This window comes from Silurus meridionalis, chromosome 19 (assembly GCF_014805685.1).
Source record: "Silurus meridionalis isolate SWU-2019-XX chromosome 19, ASM1480568v1, whole genome shotgun sequence".
NCBI lineage: Eukaryota > Metazoa > Chordata > Actinopteri > Siluriformes > Siluridae > Silurus > Silurus meridionalis.
The window spans coordinates 5,513,132-5,535,587 of NC_060902.1; the positions used below are offsets into that span (position 1 = coordinate 5,513,132).

Here is a 22,456-nt window from a genome sequence, read left to right on the forward strand (position 1 = left end):
GAGGAAGACCAAGAAGGAGGTTTATGGATGTGGTGAGGGAAGACATGCAGGTAGTTGGTGTGAAAGAGGCAGATTTAGAGGACAGGGGGGTGTGGAGACGGATGATCCGCTGTGGAGACCCCTAATGGGAGCAGCCGAAAGAAGAAGAAGATAAATTATACAGAAGACTATGGTTCCAGTGGTATATAGTACAACATTTCTTGTACAGTAATAGTTTCTCTTGTTTTCATACTATATTGACAAAAGTGATAAGACTTTTCCAGCCATATGTGGGTGTTCCCCAAACTTTTATCTCAAAGTTCTATAGGATGCCTTTGGGTGTTGTAGCATGAAATTTTCCCTTCAGTTAAACGAGTTTTACATAGTTTCAAGTGGAAGATCTTGAGTGGCCCACTATAGATCTCTGACCTCATTCCTACTGAGCACCTTTGTGATGAACTTACACCCTAGTGGCTGAATACCACAAATCATCCCAGAACAGTGGAGGTTATTATAAGAGCAAATGAGGACTAAATCAGAAATCGGATGTCCCAATATTGCATCCGAATCCACAAACTTATGTCCAAATAGTGTAGATACCATACATTCAGTAACAGCCTGCATTTGCCTCGACGCTTCTTTTAGAACAGGGGTCACCAACATGGTGCTCACGGGCCTTTTCTAAAAATAGCTGTTTCCAACTTTGTTAAATCATTGTTGATAATTATTATGAGAAATGATTAACATGATCAGTGTCTTCACATAGATGAATATCATTAATTATTAATAATAACATATAATAGAAGGTAAATTGAGCAAATTTGTTATTTCAGATCAAACTGAAAACTGTGTGTATCAAACTGGTAGCCCTTCACATTAATCGGTACCCAAGAAGTAGCTCTCAGTTTCAAAAAGGATGGTGGGCACCTTACAGTGACCTCTGTTTTAGACCATTTAACTACCCATGGAGCATTGTGTTTCCCAGCGGATCATTATTACTGACGCATCTCCTGCTAAACTTTGGAGCGCTCTGGACAGGTAAATGCAGAAAATGCAGCAGAATGAAAAAACTGTGAGGGGCGAGGAGAAGATTCAGGCCAAAGTTTGGGATCATTTCAAACAAAAACATTAAGAAAACACTGTACAGTGCGTTTAACTTTTTTTTTTTTTTTTTTTTTAATAAAAAACAAACTTCTTATCCGATTACCAGATTAAGTGAGTAAATATGTTAGAATACACAATTACCATAACTATAGCAGCAGCCCTATTTTTATTAAAGTAATCACACTTCTAGTTTACAGCTTTAAGCACTAACATAACACAGACTTCTGGACTAATTTGTTGCACCGTTTCTTCCTTTCACTGCAGATGAGCAGGAGACATCAGGCTCCATTATCTACACTGTGGAGTTGAAGCGCTATGGTGGGCCACTGGGTATAACCATCTCAGGCACAGAGGAGCCTTTTGACCCCATCGTCATCTCAGGCCTCACCAAAAGAGGTCTAGCTGAAAGGTGAGTCAGGGCAAAAATAAAACTTTGGAAAGACCCATGAGGTTTATGATCTACGAGCTCAATTAACTTCCTTTTGTCCTGCAATTGCCAAAAGATAGAAGGTACATAAATTCTCCAGGTGAGTTTTATAGCTGTTGTTATATCTGCTGTAAAATAATCACACTAAAGTTGATTAAACTTTATAAGTAAACTGATTAGAATGTTAAGACGGAAAACTGAATTAAGTTTGATCACTGGTTTTTAGTTTCAGATCACTATACTGTTTCACTGTTTCACTGTTGCTTTCATCTTTGTTTCTGGTGTTTGTTACTGCGATCAAAAAGTGGATCTTTTGTTTAAAAAGCAGCATATTGTCTTTTTTTTGTCATTTAGGCCATAAAGACTCATGTAAATGTGAATAAATGAGTATTTCAGGAAAGAAATTTACATCAAGGCATTACAATCTAATCTCCAGATGGACATTTTTAGGATCTTATGAGACCTGCGATGTTGTATGGATTAGAGACAGTGGCATTGAGTAAAAGACAGGAGGTGGAGCTGGAGGTAGCAGAGCTGAAGATGTTAAGGTTTTCGTTGGGAGTGACGACGATGGACAAAATTAGAAATGAGTTTATTAGAGGGACAACGCATGTTGGACATTTTGGTGACAAGGTGAGGGAGGTGAGATTGAGATGGCTTGGACATGTGCAGAGGAGGGACATGAGTTATATTGGTAGAAGAATGCTGAGGATGGAGCCACCAGGAAGGAGGAAAAGAGGAAGACCATGGAGGAGGTTTATGGATGTCTTGAGGGAAGACATGCAGGTAGTTGGTTTGAAAGAGGCAGATGTAGAGGACAGGGTGGTATGGAGACGGATGATCCGCTGTGGCGACCCCTAATGGGAGCAGCCGAAAGAAGAAGAAGAAGAAGAAGATGAATATACAGTAATTGGATAGTTTGAATAAATAAATAACTACAAAGGTGTCTACAAATGATTTATTGAACATCTTAGTCAATCACAATTTTATTTTTGCTCTTGGCTACATCAGAATTATTCAAATATAAAAATTAAACCATGTGCAATTTGTTGTCTCTACAATATAAATTAATTTGTTATGGTGACGACTGGCACAATGTAGATGTCACACATTTGGAATTATTCTGTTTTCAAGTGTTTTGTGGCTTTTTTTTATGTAGAACGGGGGCTATTCATGTTGGAGATCGAATCCTTGCCATTAACAACGTGAGTCTGAAAGGCAAACCACTGAGTGAAGCCATCCACTTACTTCAAATGGCTGGTGAGAGCGTGACGCTAAAAATCAAAAAGCAGATCGATGGTAGGTTCTCACAACTCATTTCTGCTGGGTTCAATTATGGTTAAAAAAAAAAGTTAAAATAGGAGTTTGAACCTTTGACACCGGATTTTTGGAATGTATACATCATTCAGATTGCATGCAACTGTAATGATGCTATTTTTTATAACAAATCTAAAGAAAAATTATATTCTATATAGGTTCCACACATGTATATAAGATTAAAATACTACGTGCTGACCAAATTATAATTTTTGTGTTTATCAGTTATTTATCTGCATGACGCTAGCTGCATTTAGAATGTACATGCTCTCACTTTAAAGAATATAATAAAACATATTTCTTGTATATGGCTGATTATAGACTGTATTTTGTAGCTGGAAATGACTGCAAGTGTAACATATACATAAAAACAATAGTTTTATATTAGCATTTGAAATTTAAAGCAGTTTTGCAGAATAGCAATCCAATTATCAATTGATTAATACATTTAATTATAATAATCATTTTATGAATTTTAGCAGCAGATGAGAAGAAAAAGAACATTATAGAGCTCGATAACGAGCTCAGCGATAATGATGACTCGGAAATGACGGATTCTCAGAAGACTAGCAAGTACTCCGAGATCTATTCCACCACCATACCCAGCGTTGACTCGGCCATGGACTCATGGGATGGATCTACTATAGATGCTAGTTATGGGAGTCAAAGTAAGTTCAGAACAAGCACACACCCACCCACACACACACACAAAAACACCACAAGGATTTCCCTGCATAAAACTCCACATCCCTCATAGGTGGCTACATTCACCAAGTAGCAGGTATCGCTTTACATCCACATGAGTGGCGCAGTGCTAAGAACAGGAACAGCACCCCCCCTCCTAGCCACCGCAAGAACTACCTGCTGAGTGACGGAGATTTTAGTGAGGAAGAGTGGGACAAGCATGCTGGGTAAGATTCAATCCACACACATGAAGAGCTCTGGATTCGAGGAGGATGGAATAGAGCAATCTGAATGTGTAAATGTTCGTTACTATGCTTGTTACCTTGATGAGTTATTTTATTTTCAGTACAGTATAATTGTATAAAATAAGAACAAAATTCTGGATACAGATCAACACCCTGAGAGGAACCAGACTCGAGAGAACCTGTTCTCTCCTAGATGATACTGGATAGTGGGATTCTAAAAAAAATCAGTTCTTAAAGTGTATGTGATCAAACAGTTCTGACTATTCATTATGAGCATCACAGTGGTTATGAATACAGCAGCAGTTCGGAAGTACAATCTACAGTATAAAGGTGAGAATATCCTCTGAAGCAAGTGAGAAGATTTTTTTGTGAAGTGTAAATCTTTTGGGACCTTCCAGAACAGTAAAAAGATATGAAGGGTGAGAAAAGATCACAGGCATAGAAGTAAGTCAGGATCAGGAACTGGCATGACATCAAGAAAAGGAACAGAGTGTAAGGTGTGGTCTTTTGGTACAGTGGTTTAAAAAGGTATACTCTGTGGGAGAGTGCAAGCAAGGACTTACTAAGTAAATAAAAGTCAGAGCCAGAACACAACACAGGCATGGGGGCAGTGCAGGACAATAAGCCTGGGTACACTTTGCATATACAAAAAAATTATACATACATTTTCTTTTCTTAAAAAGAAAATCTAAAGTTTGAAAGTGTGCAGGTTTACTAATATGAATGTCTTATATGCTGCGTAAAACATACAGCACGTATGCAATGTGCCTGATAGTATGCTAGTATATAATATATGCTACTATTAAAAGCGTATGCAATTGTGGGAGTTTGCAAGAATGCATAAGTGCTAGCGTGCAAGAGTGGGATTATGCTAGTTTGCAAGTGTGCAAAAGTACTGTATTGCAATTACTATGTAACTGTGAATGGGTGAAAGTATTTTAGGATGCAAGGCTAGAATTAATCCAGTGGGTGAAAATATCTCAAGTGAAAGGAATCGATTCTGCCACCTTCAATCATCTACAGTGAAAATATATGAATCTGAATATTGTTTTTACTAGAATTAAAGCCTTTCTCATGCTAGATTTGGCTTTGTACAAAAAGCACATACTAAATTCTGGAAGATTCAGATCGTCTAAGAGGGTGGAAAAGTACTAAATGAAGTAATTGATAATGATGCAATCAGTTACTACCATTAGCTTGTTTTCCTGTTTTGCTTCCTCCCACTCATTTTTTCCTGAGCTATTTAGCAGCTTGCTCAAAACTAAAGTTAAAACATTCTTGGGGATGTTGTTGTTACACTTATCCCCTATGGTCAAGCCTTCATCCCTCACAGACTGCTTTTTTTAGGCTCTGTGATACTAAGAATAGTGTCAATCTGAGTATGCCAAGTCCTGCTTCATGACTCATGCTAATTACTGCTGCAGATTTGCCAGCCAGACTCCTGCAGATGGCATCATGCTGGACCACGAGGACAACTTCTGGTGCCAGGCCTTGGAGGACTTGGAGACGTGTGGGCAGTCAGAACTGCTCCGTGAGATTGAGGTAAACTGGATAGAGATGAACTCATCATGTGAGCATTTCCACACTTGGGCTCTAAATAAGAGGCAGCCATGGCCTGGCACAGAATGACAGAATGGAGATGTTTCTTTCAAAGTGTGACACAAATAATAATAGATTCAAGGTTGACTGTTATGGATTATTTCTCGAAATAAATCATCATGCCATGAATAGTACAGAATAAATTATTTGTCTTATGAATCATATGGGGTTTTGAAATACAAGATCCTTAAAAATAATAGGAAAAAGTGTGATTATATATATTCCACTGATTTTTTTAGTCTCAGCATAAAACGTCTTGTCCATAACACTTGATTGTCTGATAAATCAGAACTATCACCACTTATTGAATGTTCACACAAATGTATAATAATAAGTAAATGTTTGATTGTGTATCACATCATTAATGTAGACAAATAGTCATTACTCAGAGAAAAAGAAAAGTAATTCACAAAGTGTGTGTTGATTGTTGGAGCCATGAAGAAAGAATAAGACGGGTGCTTTATACTTGTCACATGTACTTTATAGCACAGTGAAATTCTTTCTTCGAAGTTAGGAGCTGGGGTTAGAGTGCAGGTTTAGACATGATACAACTCCCCTCGGGCACTAAGGGCTAAGGGCCTTGCTCAGGTGGCCCCAAGAGTGGCAGCTTGACAATCCTAGGGCTGGAACCCTGACCTTCTGATCAGTAACCTGAGCGGTAAAGAGCCACTGAGCTACCACCTCCCCTCGCTTCCAAAAGGGAAATATGCTGTTTGCACATTTATTTCATGCACCAAATTGTTCATTTTTTATTTCCTTCCGTCTTGAGAAGACAAGTTGACTTTCTACCTGTGTGGGTGGAAGTGTTGGACTGAATCAAAAGGTAAAGCATGTTTATGCACATTTATGAAAAGTGTTTCTAGCAAAACAGAGTTTGTTTGTAAAGGTCAGTTATCAGGCATGGGAAAGTCTTTCTGAGGACTTTTGAATAATGAAACAAATTGCATTTTTTAATTCGGTATTTTTTTTACTTTAAGACAAAGTAAAGGGTGCGGCCATTGTGGGAACAATGTTTATGGTTGTCATTATGTAAGTGATAAGAGGAACTACTGTGTCACTATGCTAAAGGTAACTGATAAACTTAAAAATCATGTTCTTTATAGTGGTATAAGAGGAAATTAAAAGGCATCACATTAAGTTTCACTCTAAAACAATAATATAACAACAAGACATTTTATATTTTTTCTTACATAGTAATCCAGCAAAATTCCAAATTGGAGCAAACAAGTGCTTTTTGACACTAGTATAAATAAAGAAATGACCAAACACAAATAATATTGCTTTTTTTAGCAACACACATTGAAAACCAAAACCTCACCTGCTTGTTTTCTTAGTATTTTACAATAATCAGCTTTTCTGAATAGGATATGTTGCATTTCATTTTCATCAGTTTGTAGCAGTAGAGCCTAAGGTAGGAAAGGACATTTTATAAAAACATAAAAAACATGCTATCAAAAATATACAGCTAGGGGTTTCATACATTGCATTCAAAAGGTGTTTTTTTTCACATTTTGTTATGCATGAAACACACCGAGTTTTCTCTACCAGCTTCTGCTTCAGCAGTGAGGAATACGTGAGCAATTCTTTACCCCTTCATGCTCCTACCCATTCCAGGCATGTGCCCCAGAATGGGGCATGTGGCCAGTAGAGCCCTTCGACAGTAAGGCCAAAATGATAGACAAGATATTACATTATAAATGTGAAATACTTTTCATCCTGGTTTGCTGCTGCAAAAATGGTTGAGTGCCCTGCTCTCCCCAGAATATGATGAAAGGGACTGACCCTGACAAACGTCTTCTTACCCTCCAGAGCTGCTTGATGGCTGCTTGATTACGTTTTTTTTTTTTTAATATACACTGATCCGGCTTAACATAATGACCACCTGCCTAATATTGTGTTAGTCCCCCTTTTGCTGCTTTAACAACCCTAAACCGTCGAGGCATTACCTCCGCTAGACTCTTGAAGTTGTTCTGTGGTATCTGGCACCAAACAGCAGATCCTTTAAGTCTTGTAAGTTGTGAGTTGGGGCCTCCATGGATCGGACTTGTTTGTCCAGCACATCCCACAGATGCTTGTTTGGATTGAGATGTGGGGAATTTGGAGGACAACGCAACACCTTGTTGTTGTGCTCCTCAAACCATTCCCAAACCATTTTTACTTTGCGCATTATCCTGCTGAAAGAGCCCACAGCCATCAAGGAATATTGTTTCCACGAAAAAAGGTGTGCATGGTCTGCAACAATGCTTAGGTACATGGAACGTGACAGATGGATGCCTGACCCAAGGTTTCCCCAGTAACAAATTGCCCAAGCATAACACTGCCTCTGTCAGCTTGCCTTCTTCCCCTAGTGCATCCTGGTGACATGTGTTCTCCAGGTAAGCGATACACAGGCACTCGGCCATCCACATGATGTAAAAGAAAACATGATTCATCACATCAGGCCACCTTCTTCCATTGCTCCATGGTCCAGTTCTGATGCTCACATGCCCATTGTTAGGCTTTCAGCGATACTTGGACTGGCCAGTGGTTACTAAACCCCACTCACAGCAAACTGCGATTTACTGTGTATTCTGACATCTTTCAAACAGAACCAGCATTACCTTCTTTAGCATTTTGAGCTACAGAAGTCTGTTGGATCGGACCACACGTGCCAGCCTTCGCTTTGAGAATGCAGACACTTTATTCTTCTACAGAAGTGAAAGAAGTCAAATGACTGCACTGCTGAAAGACTTGGCACTGCATGGTGCTTGCTGTGATCATACACTTGTCTTCTGTTCATCTTGGAGCTGTGGTATAATTTCAAATTGTGGAACTGAATTTGAATAATGTGGAGAAGTGCAACACTTAGTCATTTTTTTTTTAATACCAGTGTTGCACTCAACTCTGTTAAACTGAACTACAATTAAGTCCACATAAATGGGCAGAAAATAAAAATGAAAGTCACTAAATGTAATTATAACTCCAAAATGGTTCTTAACTTAGATACTCGATCTGAACTTATCAGTCAGTTTAATGAAATTTTATGTGTATAGCGCTTTTAACAATGGACATTGTCCAAAAGAAGCTATACAGAAATAATTAGGTTATGATTAGTCCCTATAAGTGAGCAATCCAGTGCCAAGGAAAACTGAGAGGAACCAGAACAAAAAATATATAAAAAAATCATCATTATCTGGGTGACAGAACATCCATAAATTTTTGATGAGGTTACAAAATGTTCAGTGATGGATACCTGAATGCAAAACTGTTCATGGCAATTGCAGCCCTTGGTCATTGTAGCAAATTGTAATGGTACTACAATCAAAACAATCGTCATTGTTTTTGGGGATAACCCTCGACAGATTGAGAAAGATAGAAAGAGAGAGAGGTAGAGAGAGCAACATATAAACCATATAGTACAGTCAGTATGCACAGTGACATCAGCCCCAGCAGGTCAAGTGTCCTCTATCACCTTGCACCTATGTCGTTTTCACGATTAGTTCAGGTTCATGTTTTTAGGGTTTTGGTTATCTGGCTGCACTTCATTTAAGTGTGCAGTGTGCAATTGGAATGCTTTATATTACCTTTTATTATGGCGTTAAATGTGTTTCCAGGCTAACCCAGTTACACCACTCCGTACACAGTAAAGTGTGCAAATAAATTTCAGACAACCAAATAAAGGCAAGATGGATTGCTCTAGTACATTTGAATTAGCGCTACATGATGAATAACATTGTTGTGCTCACCTTGGTGAAGCTGGAAAAGAAAACAAATAGCTGCATAGCTGCTTCATGCAAATTAAACAGTCCAAAACCATCTTCAACGTTCTGCAGTTTAACCCTTCAGAGTAACCTTATGGATCTTAAGGCTGTTAATACAAAAACTACTACATTATACAAAACAACGTAGACAGACTCCACATATATTTCAGATCTTTCCTGCATATCAGAGGATTACAAATCTCAGTGGGGGAATTGCTGTGGTTTCTGGGGATAACTTCCCCAGTCTCAACATGATGTTGTCACTGTATTTACTCCATATTATATTTACTGTACCCTGTATCATATTGTCTATCTACAGCAATTTAGACAAACCTCAAAAGATTGGTAGAGTTTGTGAATAGAATACTAATTGGAAGTACAACAGGCTGTGGCAGTCAAAAGACGATTTGTGTGTCTGAATGGAAACTATTGTTATTATCTTGGCTTCAGAGATGCACTTTTGGAAAAAAAAAACTGATCTAAAGTAAACACAGAACTCTACACATTTACAAGAAACACATTTAGATGCACAATTCCCTATTTTCTGTCTATTCTGAGTGACATGTTTTTATAATTGTTGTAGTTTCTGATTTGTTTTTGTTTTTATTTTGGTTAAAGATTTGTCACTAAGGTTTCTAACTTATTTTTTTTGCACTTCTTGTCCATTGTAATTATTATAATTGAGATTGCTATAAGTTGTTGTGGATCGTTGGCGACACTTTCCATACTGCATTAATTAACATTAACAAACTATAGAGTTACATTACATAAGCAGCATTACATAAGCAAGAGTGCTGCTGCAAGTGCTGAATATCTGCCCGGCTGTGATTCATCCGTAGGCATGGGGCCACGTCCTGAATGCCGCAGGAACAGCAATCAAAGTAACAAGTAGCTGATATTTCTGTCACAATATGGCCAAGTATTTTGATTATTCTTGCAGTTTGATCCTAAGACGACACAGCTAGATGGTGTTTGCATGTTGCCATGTAAAGCAAAGAGTGAAAGACAGCCAGGAGCAAGTGTGGTAATGGTTTCAGTGTAGCGAAATATTGCTATAATTAGAAATTATGTAGCAAACAGACAAATTAAGTGATAGAAACATTCGAATGTACCCATGCAATTATACTTAATATCAGCACTAGAAGATCATTGTGTTTCCAGTCAAACTAGTGGATGGAACTAACCCTTGAATAATACACCATTATTAATGTTTATAAGGTTATTTAATACATGCATGTTTAGATTTGAAAGAAATACACATTGATAAACTAATGTTTATTCAGCCCATGACTACATAAATAAGCCAATTCCACATAAATAAAAAGTAAATAAATTAAATAACTGTTAAAATGTTACTAAATGTAATGATAATGACAGTGGGTTGCAGAACAATATTACACATCAGCCCCAATCTGGGCTTTAGTTTTTAGTTTGTATGGCTGCATCCAAGACCTAGAGAAATCGCTGTCAGTGTTTATAGATAAATGGTCTCCATTAAAACACCCAAAAAATTGGCTTAAGCCTTAGTCCTGAAATTGACTAGTTAAAAATATGACATTGTTATTTGACATGTTTCTTTATACTTGTTGGTTCATATGATGAAAAAAAGCATAATATTTAGCTTTTGATTATCTTAGCAACAAATCTTTGGCCAGGTTATTAGCCTGATTAAACAAATATTTGTTTTCTGTACTGCAGAGAACTGTTTAGGAGGCCGAAACAGGAAACATTTATTTTATAATCTTCTAGTAAAGCTTATATATGTAAAAAAAAAAAAAAAAAAAAAAAAAAATAGGTAATATATGATGATTAAAATGTTGGCATCTGGGTTCACACAATTTTTCATCTGCTCGTCAACTGCTTTAAGCTCATCAACATTGAATAGAACAACATTGACTCTTCTTTCTGTAAAAGCTGTCAGCATGTTTACCCACGAACATTTAAAGAAATCACACTCCTTTTTGCCCAGGAATATATGCTGTACAGTTGAAATGCTCATGTTTTGTTTATGTCTACTAACTACACTATATGGACAACCATATACAGTATGTGGTTCTTCCCAAACTGTCACCACAAAGCTGGAGGCACACAATTCTCTATGATGTCTTTGGATTTGTATTAAATTTTGCATACATTTTCTCTTTAATTGAACTAGAAGATCCAAACCTGCCCCAGCATGACAATGCCCATGTATACAAAGCAAGCACTGTTAAGTTATGGTTTACATGGGTTTAAGTGGAGAATCTTGAGTGGCCTGCTATAGAGCTTTGACCTCAACCATATTGAACACCTTTGGAATAAATTGAAATGCTGCCTGCACCCCAGCCTCTTTATCTGGTCATAACTTTACTAACACCTTATTATACACAAATCTCCAGAACCACATTCCAAAATCTGAATGAACATCATCTCAGAAAAGTGGAGGTTATTATAAGAGCAAATGGGGACTAAATGTGGAATGGAGTGAAATGGTTTTACACTTTTACACAGAACTAATGCACCTTGTACTGTATGCAATGTAAACATGGCTCAAGATAGAAGGTGGTAACATTAGTAGTTCAAATACTAGCATTGTGCAAGTTCACAAAATACAATTGAATAAATATGTAGTAAATAATACCAGTAAGTAAATAATGATCAATGTACTGAATGATATCGTGAGCTCCACCCTCATAGTTCTTCATCCTCATAAAAACATTGGAAACTAAAAGGATTTTTACATCTACAGCCCAGGAATAGGTTTTCTCTGAAGGATCCAACACTGAAAAATGCCCTCAGTATTGCTTGTATTTGTTCCAATTGTTGTACTGAAAGAGCCTAATATGGTATATGTTATACTTATTTGTTTTCAGTGTTTGGTTCTAAGAGTTCATAAATGATTTATGGTTACTGGTGTTTATGATCAACATTAGTCTGATAAGAAGGCTATGAAGGATCTATTTATTATTTTGATCTGCCTGATTAGAGTCCACATGGACTATGTGCTACTGTTGTTGAGCACTCTGGAAATGAAAGTAATAATAGTCAGAAGGAAAGAATGTTTCATCTGAGCTCTGAGTCTCAGAGAATGTTTGTGGGCAAAAATTTCAATGTTTAAATTAGAACATCGGCAACTCAAGTATAAAGTCTTCTTCTTTCAGCTTGTCTCATTATGTAGCATTATTCTCTCCATTCCAAACAACACAATCTTCAGTGAAATAACTTTCGAGGCAGTTCATAGTAACCAAATTTAAAATGCAGTACTTTGGTTATCAACCATCACAACTTTACTCACAATACAGTAGAATACGACGTTCATTGTGCCGAGTCAAAACAGAATTCTTTAAATTATGATAAAGTTGTAATGGGTTAAGAGTTTCCAATAGGTAATGTTCCGAGGACGGGAGAAAAATTGTGCTTCTGAAAAAGCTAATAAATGACATCTTCATTGCTTTCCAGTTAAGTTTGATTAAATTGCATTAGATCATTTCTAAATGAACTCTTGGCAGCCAATTAGAGTTCCATACAGAACTCCCTATTGAAGTTGATGAGCTGATTTAGCAGTAATCACTGCTTGGCTCTTGTCCTTTTACTCAGGCCTCCATAATGACTGGCAGCACTGTAAGTTTGGGAGTAGAGAGCACCAAGTACCACAGTGAATCAGGGAGCCAGGCCAACATCAGCCCTCTGCGAAAGAGCGCTCATCTTCGCAACGAGGCCAAGAGTAAGAGCACGCTACGCATGTCGGAGAAGACCTGGGAATCGAGGAGGATAAAGGAGGAGATGCAAGAAATCCTGTCACCCACCCCTCTAGAGCTGCACAAGGTCAGTGTGTACGACACAACCGTCACACAGCACTGCTGTATGAATGTAAATCTATAATTTTTAGGGTGTAGTTAAGATTTTGGATTTCTAATAAGAAGGCCATTAGTTAAAATCCCAACACTGCCAAGCTGCCACTGCTAAACCCTTAAACTGCTTAACCCTCAAATGCTCAGTTGTATAAATGAGATAATTGTAAGTTATATATAATACTTGACTGCCAAATGCTATAAATGTAAAGGATAGAAATGTGTGAGTACATGATATACATAAATGTATACTTCTACAGTAAGCCTTTCACTTTCAGAGTGTTAATTCATTCATCCTGGTCAGGAGTCCAGTGGTTTAAAAAAAGCTTCTAGTTTGTTTTTTTTTGTATAAAAATTTAATTAATTAAATATATCAAATATTATTTCACAGCCAAGGATTAACAATAAGGTATGTACAATTTTAAGAAAGGAAGGAAGGAAAGATTGAAAATAATGGATAATTAATAATAACGATGGAAGAATAAAGAAATAGCTTAAATAATGAATGAATGAATGAACAATCCCACTTTGGGTTTAAAGCCAGTTTTAGATTTTGGCATTTAATATCTAGCAATAAACAGAAAAACAGCTGCGTTATTCTGACTGTACAAAAGACTCGGAATCCTGCTTTTAGAACAGAATCACATTTTCAAATCATGCAACAAGAAACAAACATTGATCTTATTGACCTTTCTTAGGTGACAGTGATTAAGGATCCAGAAAGAGATGATTTTGGCTTCAGTGTGTCAGATGGTTTCTTGGAGAAAGGCGTCTACGTGAACGTGATCCGGCCCGAGGGTCCAGCAGACCGTGCAGGACTCAGGCCGTATGATAGGATCCTCCAGGTTTTCTTTCACATCTTACTAAACACTTCTGCATGTCTGTTCTTTTTTTTAACGTATGTAAGTTGCTAAAAAGTATGCTTTTGAAATCCAAGGGTGTATTTTAAGAAGCTGGAGTAGTACTGGCTCCCACTGAAATCTGGTTTGCCAGCAAGGGGTGTTTATTGATGAAGATATTTATAATGTTTGTCATAAAAGAGATACATCTTTTTTCATTTTCAGGCTTCACTTCAAATCGGTGAATAAATGATATGTACATGTGGATAAATAGGAATCAGGACAGCATAAGTGGACATGAAAACATTCGGTTTATATGAGACACACAGCACTTTTATAGCAAATTTGATCTACTAACCAATTGCAAATATAATTGGTCAGAACTTGTTGACGAGTTTTTTGTTTAGTGCTTATGGGAGGACTCTCCAGTATCAGTGGCAACTGTAAAGTCAAAAAGCTGTAAATTATGTTTTCTGTCATTAAAAAATAGAAGTCTTTAGGACAGTGAGTGTTAAATAGAGTGTAGCTGGTGAGGGAACTATAGTTTAGAGTGGATCTTACAGTATGTACTGTGGACATAAAATGTCTACTTCTGTTAAAATTGCTGATCTGTCAAATTGCAAGCCTCTGAGCACAGCCCTATTCAACTTTATAATAGGATTTGGATCTGGGTTCTGGCTGAGACATTCTGAAATGCTGAAATTGTTCCTTAATTGACATGGATTTGTTTTGGATCATCATCAGGTTATTAAATCAAAAAGTGTTTAGCTGTCTAAAAGAGGTTTGCAGGTTTTATGGTAAAATAGATTATGCATTATTTCCCATATTATGACTCGATTATCAATCCCAGCTGAAGAGGAACTGCAGTATGGTGCTCTTTGGGTAATAAGATGTCTTGAGTTTGCACCTTAAATGTTCTATTTTGGTTTCATCAGACCATAAATCATTTTGCCACATGGTTTTGAAAAGTTTTAGGTAAGATTGTTTTTTTTTTTTCATGACAAATAGCTCCTGTCTAGCCAAAGTTCTACTTAGACCAGACATGTAGTTTTACTTTGGTGTCCAATTTTCTTCACTTGCTACAAACAGCTTTCATGTGTTTTGAATTTTTTTTTTGTACCCTGTCTCCTGAACGAAAGCTTTCAACAATCCTGTGTTTGCTTTATTATAATAGGACATTTTGCAGACTTTCCACAACATTAAACATATAAAGCAAATGAGGAAAGTATGGAATAGTGAAATAAATAAAATTTTTAGCAGTTGCAAAAAGTGTTATAGAAGTTCCATGAAACAGAGAGTATATATTGTGTTTGTTGCATTCCCAGGTCAATCATGTGCGAACACGAGATTTTGACTGCTGCTTGGCCGTGCCTCTTATCACAGAAGCTGGAGATAAACTGGAACTGGTTATTAGCAGGAACCCATTAGCTCAGTCTGGTGTTGCTCAGCCACTTGACTGCCATTCACTCTCAGCTCCTTTAACTCACAGCCGAGAGCACAGCAACAGCACCATGGACCTGTGACAGCACACATACCTGGGGATCATACTCTGGAAGGACCAATACGAACTGCTGGACATGTCATTCAACAAGATCTTGAATCCTGCATCATAGGTTGAACAAATTGGATTTTGTTTTTTAGTGAAACCATAAGCAATGGATCTGTGTTTTTGTTTTTTATTTCTTCAATACTGAACTGTGATTATAGTTGAACAGGAAGTGTGAACACGCTACTAGACCCTGTCCAACACTTACAGAGTTTTCTTGTTTTCACTTTAAACAAAGAGCTGCTTCTTGTCAAGCAGCATCAGAAAGGAAATGATCCTGGATCAAGGTCAAATGTTACGCCATTGTGTATGGTGTACACATTTACAGTCTTTTTTATGATGTCTTACTTCAGAAAAAAACACACCATTTATAACATTTTCATAAAAACCTGTGTTTTTCAAGCCAGAGGGTGTCACCATGAGTACTTCGGTTAAGCAAAATAAACAGCCAAACAGCCCTAGAACTGGCCCTGCTTAGTCACATGCTCAGTCAGTCTCTCTCTCACACACACTCTCTTGCTGTGATTCCTTTCACTGCACAATTATACACTAGAAAAAATGAAAACAGAAAATAATTCACAAAATAAGTGCTTGCTGCAGTCAGCAGTAGAAATTGACACCTAAGAACAGTGGCAGGACACAATATTGACACTCTTTTATTTGACAAAGGCAGTACAGTCTTTACGTTTTGTTTGTAAAGAAAGACAAAGTCATCTCTAACCTCACACAACCTCCTCAAGCAGTCATGTGAAGGCAAAAAAAATCCCCACAACCCTCTTATACTCAACAAACAGTCATAAAACCTGTATTCAGCAAAAAGAAAGAAGGACTTTGCACATACACACACGCATGCCAAGCCATGCCAGTGTTTGCACTTAGATTTGATTCTTGGAATGGTTTTATGCTCGCTTTTATATGGTTCTATAATTCTGTTCTCCCACTTAAACTTTTCCACAATTTTATGTGGTGTTACAATCTAGAATTAAAGTAAACTTACCTGGACTTTTAAAAAATTTATTTACACAACTTTATTTAAAAAACAATATTAAGACACAAATTATAACACATCTTCTTGAGTAAACTAACTTTGTTTCCATGCAAATTTTTGTTGTCATGCAAATTGCGCTTCAAATGAGGCCATTTGAACATATTTAGTAGGTTCTGGATTTTAACCATTCCAGTCTTGATTTGGCTTTGAGTGTCTTTGCTCAGTGACCTGTTGGCCAGTGAACCTCCACCCCAGTTTCATGGGTTGCCCTGCATTTGACTCCATCTATCTAGTCCATCTATCAATTATTGCTAATATATGCATTGTTTCCCAATCCCTTCTGATTAAAAGCCTCTCCACAATATGACGTTACCACCACAGTGCTTCAAATTGAACATGTTTTGGCCTCACTCTGAAGAGCACCGTTTGGTTTTCCCTAACACAGCGCTTTGTGTCAAGACCTAGAAGTTCAGATTTGGTCTTATCATTGTCTCAGAGTCTCCATTCCAAAATAGGAGCTAATATGGATTACCAATCTTCCATAAAGTTTAACTTTTGTGCACTGTTCAGGTTGTGGCTGATTTGTGAACAGCTCTTAGCTGTGAATTCTTAACTCCTTAGTTACTTTTCTGACTAATTCCATCTTAATTTGTTCACTGAATATTGGTGGATTGGTGTACCAATGGGTATAATGGATATAATAGATAAAATCCAGGACCTTGGTATTCTTGATTAGGTTTGTTTATATTTAGTCTTTCAAAAACTCTGGCCTTCTAGGAACAGATCTTTGTTTTTATCCTATTTAAATTATTACATGATAACTGATGACAACTGGTTGTACCAGAACTTATTTGGGGATTTTCCAGAAATAGGATAAATACTTCTACATTTTTATCTGTAAACAATTTTGCAAACTATATAAACCTACTTCAATATTATGAGCTCTCTCCTATAAATTCATGACAATTCCAAATAAATTCATTCGAGTTTCAGGTTGTAATACTGTAACCATTACAATGCATCTACACCATTTGCCACGTGTGTTTAGGACTCAAGGGCACATTTCTTCCTTTCACAATGGGCTTTATGAGCAGGCCATGATATAGCAAATGCTAAAGCTTGCCAAATATTTTAGACATTATGTTCAAGTTATTTTTATCTCACCTTCCTGAAAACGTCTCATAAATCTGAGTGTAGGCAAGTGACATTTAGAAAGATTAAACCTCAGGGTTTAGACTGAATGGGATTCTGTTTGGTTCTATGTTGTCTATAAAGAAAGTCAGACAATGCTAAATGGTTTGGTGTAGAGGTAAAAAGGATTAAGATTTAGCAGTGTGTGCATTTAAAAAAAATCTTTCTATTCCATACACCAACCTTTAGTTTAAGCAAAATAAAATTGGAAGATTACACAAAAGATCCAAGAAGCCAAATGCATTTTGGGCAGAACTTCTATACTGCTCATTTGCCCATACAATCATGCCATTCCTTACGTGAACTGAATGTAGACTCTTAAATTACTCCAGTTGCCATAACGGTTTATTTTCTGAGTATTCGTTGGAATTGTTTCCTGCTTTCTATTGCAGTACTAATGACCATCCTGGAAAGCACAAGCAAGATCTATTTCTAATAAAACTGAAAGCACTCATTGTTCTCAGAGGCTCTAGTGAATTCACATTGGAACAATCCTTTGCTCTGTGCTCTACTGTCCCACCCGATGTCACTCCCTCATTTGCTCTTAAAACATATTGTTGATGGGCGAGGTTTCATCTTCACATACATTCACAACTAAAGAGCCTCATATTAAAAAATGCCTTGCTTAGGCTTTACTAAGACCACTGTTTAGACATCATTTTAACCTTTTCTCATTTTGGTATTGTTTTCATGTAAGTATTACGTGTGATGTTTTGTCCCAAAGCTCAAAAAAAAGTTTTAAAAAATGAAAATACATTTTATACATGCAATATTTAAGCCCCAAAGGGAGGCTTTGAAAATTTTACAAAAGCTTTATAAAGCTCTAATTGTGTTCATCCCTATGCATTTTTTTGATTCTAAATTAATGTATGCATTGCTATTGTGTATTTTTAAAGTGTGTAATATTGAAAGTTCTATTCTCTGTATAGTATTTTTATATGAGCCTCTTCCCCATTGTTCCTCTGAGTGGAGTTCCAAGCACAATGGTTAAAGAGAATTGAAATCCGGGTTTATTTTGGTTTGGATGCATACGTATGATAATAATCCTTGTCAAAGACTGTGCTGGTGACACCATTTTTAATGAAATTAATAAAAAAAAGAGTCATAACTATGTCCATCACTCGTTATATTCATTTACATAGAATATATGCATTATTTACGGTATAGGATAATCCTCAAACTGCTATTTGTAACACAACCTTTTATTCACTGAAAGTTAATAAGCGAAATGAAAGCTGCAAGACTCAGTGCTGCACATTCACGAACATGCTACAATTGTTTCCTCAGATTTGAGTGAGTTTTGTTTCACTTATGGTTGGTTTGACCACAGACAGTGGTGAATTTCTCAGACTATAGGAGGAATGGGTCTGGATGAACAAATGAGCCAAATCTGGTGAAGATTAGACAACAATTTAAAGGATAAGTAGCTATAATAACAGTCAGATTTAACTATTTGGTCATGTTATTATAAGTTTAAAACAGTTGGTGGTGGTGGCAAGAAATTAGTTGCATAGCCTCTAGTCGTGGTCCTGAAGATGCCAACCAAACTTTCTATCAGTGACTTTCTGAAATACAGTGTCACATTTTGTTAGTTGGCTTTGATGTAAAATTTACTGGCCCATTATGAGTTTTGTTCAGACATGATGTATGCCAAATTTGGTTTTGTTTTGTTGATGTTTGACCAAATCCAAGACAGCAAAATCCAATTAACTAACTTATTTGAATCTGGATACACTCTTTAAAAGTTATGACCATAAACATACTCCCAAATTTGACCTGAGGCTGGCACTAGAGCACTTGGCCCAAATTTGACCAGAATGTTCTTTAGACCTTCCCCAAACCCAGAAACATTGTAGCAAACATATATATTGTTATTTTTATTTGGATATGTTTTATTTGGAATTTGCTCCGAGAAATCACAGCTATTGACACTGAACTTTACCTTTGATTTGCCACACAGGGTGTAGGCTTTCAGCTTGATTAGTTCTTGGAATTACATTAATTAAAAAAAACTTTTGCTTTTTTTTTTCTTAGGTTGAATGCATTGGCATTATTTTACTCTGTAACAGTGATTAAAGATACATGTTGCAAAAATGAGCATTGAATATTTATTTTAAAAAAAAAAAAAAAACAAGTAAACATAAAAGTAATTAAGTCCTTTGATTTACATATATTTTAAAAGTACTATTACAGTTAAACATGCACTCAAGTAGTGTAATGATACATGCATTTTGTTACTTTCCATTTTCTGAATCTATTTTCTGAATCTAAATCCTAGTATAGAATCTTTCAGTTGAAATCTGCACAAATCAAAAATGTTTTCTAATTTTGTGAATTTGCACATTTGATGGAAGATGGGGTGGCTTTTGATTGCACATTCTACACTAAAGTTAAACTGTAGGTCCTGAGAGAAGTACAATAGATGCCTAGTTAATATTCATATGTAATATGTGACTATTCTCTCTGATGGACGTGATGGGAATGATAGCATTACATAAACCTTACATTTGCTTGTTAGTCCTGTGAATATCAATTAACTGTTGTGCATCATCAGCTGTTTTTTTTTAGGAAATTAAGGAGGTGTTTGTAATAGTATGTGTATAGTAACATGACACTGGTAGTTAGACATGTGTGATAACAGTACTCAGGCAGCATTTTCCACTCTCTTTCCATCATCATGGCATTTGTCCAGCACCTGCAAAAACAAAGCTGCACTGTTTTGGGATCATTTTTTAATTTAGGACTGACTGATTCCATAGATGTCAACACTCACTTCCTCATACGTGAGATCACACCACCAGATCACATTTAAATAAGTTTTAGTTACTCCCCAGAGAGCAGATGACTCCAAGCCAAATATGGTTTAGTTAAGAAACTGTGGCAGGAGCAAGCGAACTGGAGCCAAGGGTGGCACAAATGCAAGCTGCTACATATATTTGTTTGTTTATTTATTTATGTTTTTGGTATTTGGAATCTGGGCCAGAAATTCTGCAAATGACTATAATATGTTTGTAGCATAGCAACCTTTGATAAAAAAAAATATGTGATCATTGCTTTCATTCCACAGTGGTTTGTTGGCCAGATAATTGTGTCTGGGCTTGTGCTTTCACACATGTTGCTGTTTATAATCAACATCAACAGAACAGCAAAAACACTAACCTTCAAGAAAGGTAGCATGTATAATTCTATAGGTGCTAAAACAAAAAAAACGACTGAAGAGAATAATTCTGTACTTTATACAGCAGTTTTGGTGAACTTGTGCCCACTGTAAACTCTGATTCACTTCGCTGTCAGGATTGTTACGCAATCGTGTCTTTGATTATTGAAGCCTTTTTTTTTTTTGCCTCGTGTTGTGAATTCTTAGATGCTGTTCTATTCACCATGGTTGCAAAGAGAGGTTATTTGAGTTACCTGGCCTCTCAAACTAGTTGAACATAATTTAGTTCACTGTAATTCATTGTCTTCCCCAGTCACATGGTGTAAATCCAATAAAAAGGATACAAATAAGGTTTCATTTACTTTAGTTATTTTATACACAAGCAATTGGACGTATAATTCGACCAGCTTTGAATAAAATAAAGATAAAATAGTAACATTTATCTGAATTTATTCCTAAATTGTTATTAGAGAAAAAATATGAGAGAGAGAGAGAAAGAATGAAAAGAACGTAATTAAGTAACATCGACAAATGTTATCTCTGTATACAACAGCAACCGAATGTTACAATGGTTTAAATTGTAGAATGTGACTAAACTGACATGAACTACCTGTGGGGTCAAACTTCCAGCTAACCAGAATTAAGTTTTAAGACAAACCACAGTTTAAATAGGTTTATAGTAGAAACCTAATTAGAAAAAAGTTGGCAGGCAGGCCAGTTCAGCAACCAGACTCTTCTACTATACAGTCATGCTATTGTAATAGATGCATTATGCAATTGTGCAAATGTGCCCATTCCCACAGTGCTGATAGGAAGCCAGATAGTCCCACTCCTCTTTAGTACAGAGGACATTGTCTATAGATTTCTAAAAGAAATTTAAATTCCGATTCCTTTGACAACAGAACTTTGCCTTAATACATTTGAAATAAGCTTTGGCCCAGAGAGCACGGCAACATTTCTGGCTAGTGTTCGCACATGCCTTTGCATAATAGAGATTTAATAGAAATGTAACTTGTATTTGTGGATGACATGGCAAACTGTGACCACAAACAATGATTCTGGAGGTGTGAATGAGCCATATCCATTACAGAATGTAAGTTTTAAATACAGTGCTGCCTGAGTGCCTGAAGATGACTGGCGTCCAATATTGATTTTCGCCCATATCCATTGTGCACAGAGATTTCTCCAGACTCTTAAAACTTTTGATTGTAAGTGCACTGACCTGTAAATTATTGTTTTTTTAGACCTTTTTAGAAAATTTTTAAAAGAGTCTACATGAATTGATTACATTTCGATTTTCGGCATCAGCAGTGTGTTTCATACACCCTAATGCTTTGCATGCAAACATTTTGGATGTCCTGAAAACAAATACCTAATACTCTGACGTGGAAAAAACTAAGCAAATTACTATATTCATTTTGAAAAAAAGGTGCAATAAAAGCTGATAGATTTGTGTCTGCCGAGGAAGGAGCGAACTCCAGAGTAAAAAGTCTCAAATCTTGTATCACTTTGGTGAAAGAACAAGGTCTTGAGTTTTACATATAAATAACTGAATTATCCTGCTATAATCTCAATACAATCATAAATAAATAGTTTTGGAAAAGATCCAGAGTAAAATCTATGCCTGGAAAGGTGCAGCAATAAAATCCATAAAGCTGGTTAATAGGATTATATTAAAGTAATTTAAAAGATCATGTGTTTTTATCTGGGAACCACTTAACATTATCTACCCCAAAATATTACACAGTTTTCCAAGAAATGGCTTGGTGGAGGTTTAGCAAAGCATCAGTATCTAATACATTTTCCTGTA

At 36.5% G+C, this 22,456-nt stretch overlaps 1 protein-coding gene across 19 annotated transcripts in view; it reads left to right on the forward strand.

The window, feature by feature from the left end:
- The window catches only part of grip2b (glutamate receptor interacting protein 2b), a 189,287-nt gene extending 170,687 nt beyond the window's left edge, over positions 1-18,600 (forward strand). For 14 of the 19 annotated variants that reach the window (XM_046875134.1, XM_046875136.1, XM_046875131.1 and 11 more), the window contains 8 exons: positions 1,348-1,492; positions 2,670-2,809; positions 3,307-3,495; positions 3,585-3,738; positions 5,181-5,298; positions 12,672-12,899; positions 13,624-13,770; positions 15,090-18,600. In XM_046875134.1, the coding sequence (XP_046731090.1) occupies positions 1,348-1,492; positions 2,670-2,809; positions 3,307-3,495; positions 3,585-3,738; positions 5,181-5,298; positions 12,672-12,899; positions 13,624-13,770; positions 15,090-15,287 (1,319 nt within the window). In that variant the 3' untranslated portion in view covers positions 15,288-18,600. Of the gene's footprint in view, positions 1-1,347; positions 1,493-2,669; positions 2,810-3,306; positions 3,496-3,584; positions 3,739-5,180; positions 5,299-12,671; positions 12,900-13,623; positions 13,771-14,938; positions 14,986-15,089 lie in introns of all 19 variants that reach the window. The other 5 variants (XM_046875128.1, XM_046875129.1, XM_046875130.1 and 2 more) reach the window with 4 other exon arrangements.
- The last annotated feature ends 3,856 nt before the right edge of the window (positions 18,601-22,456 follow it).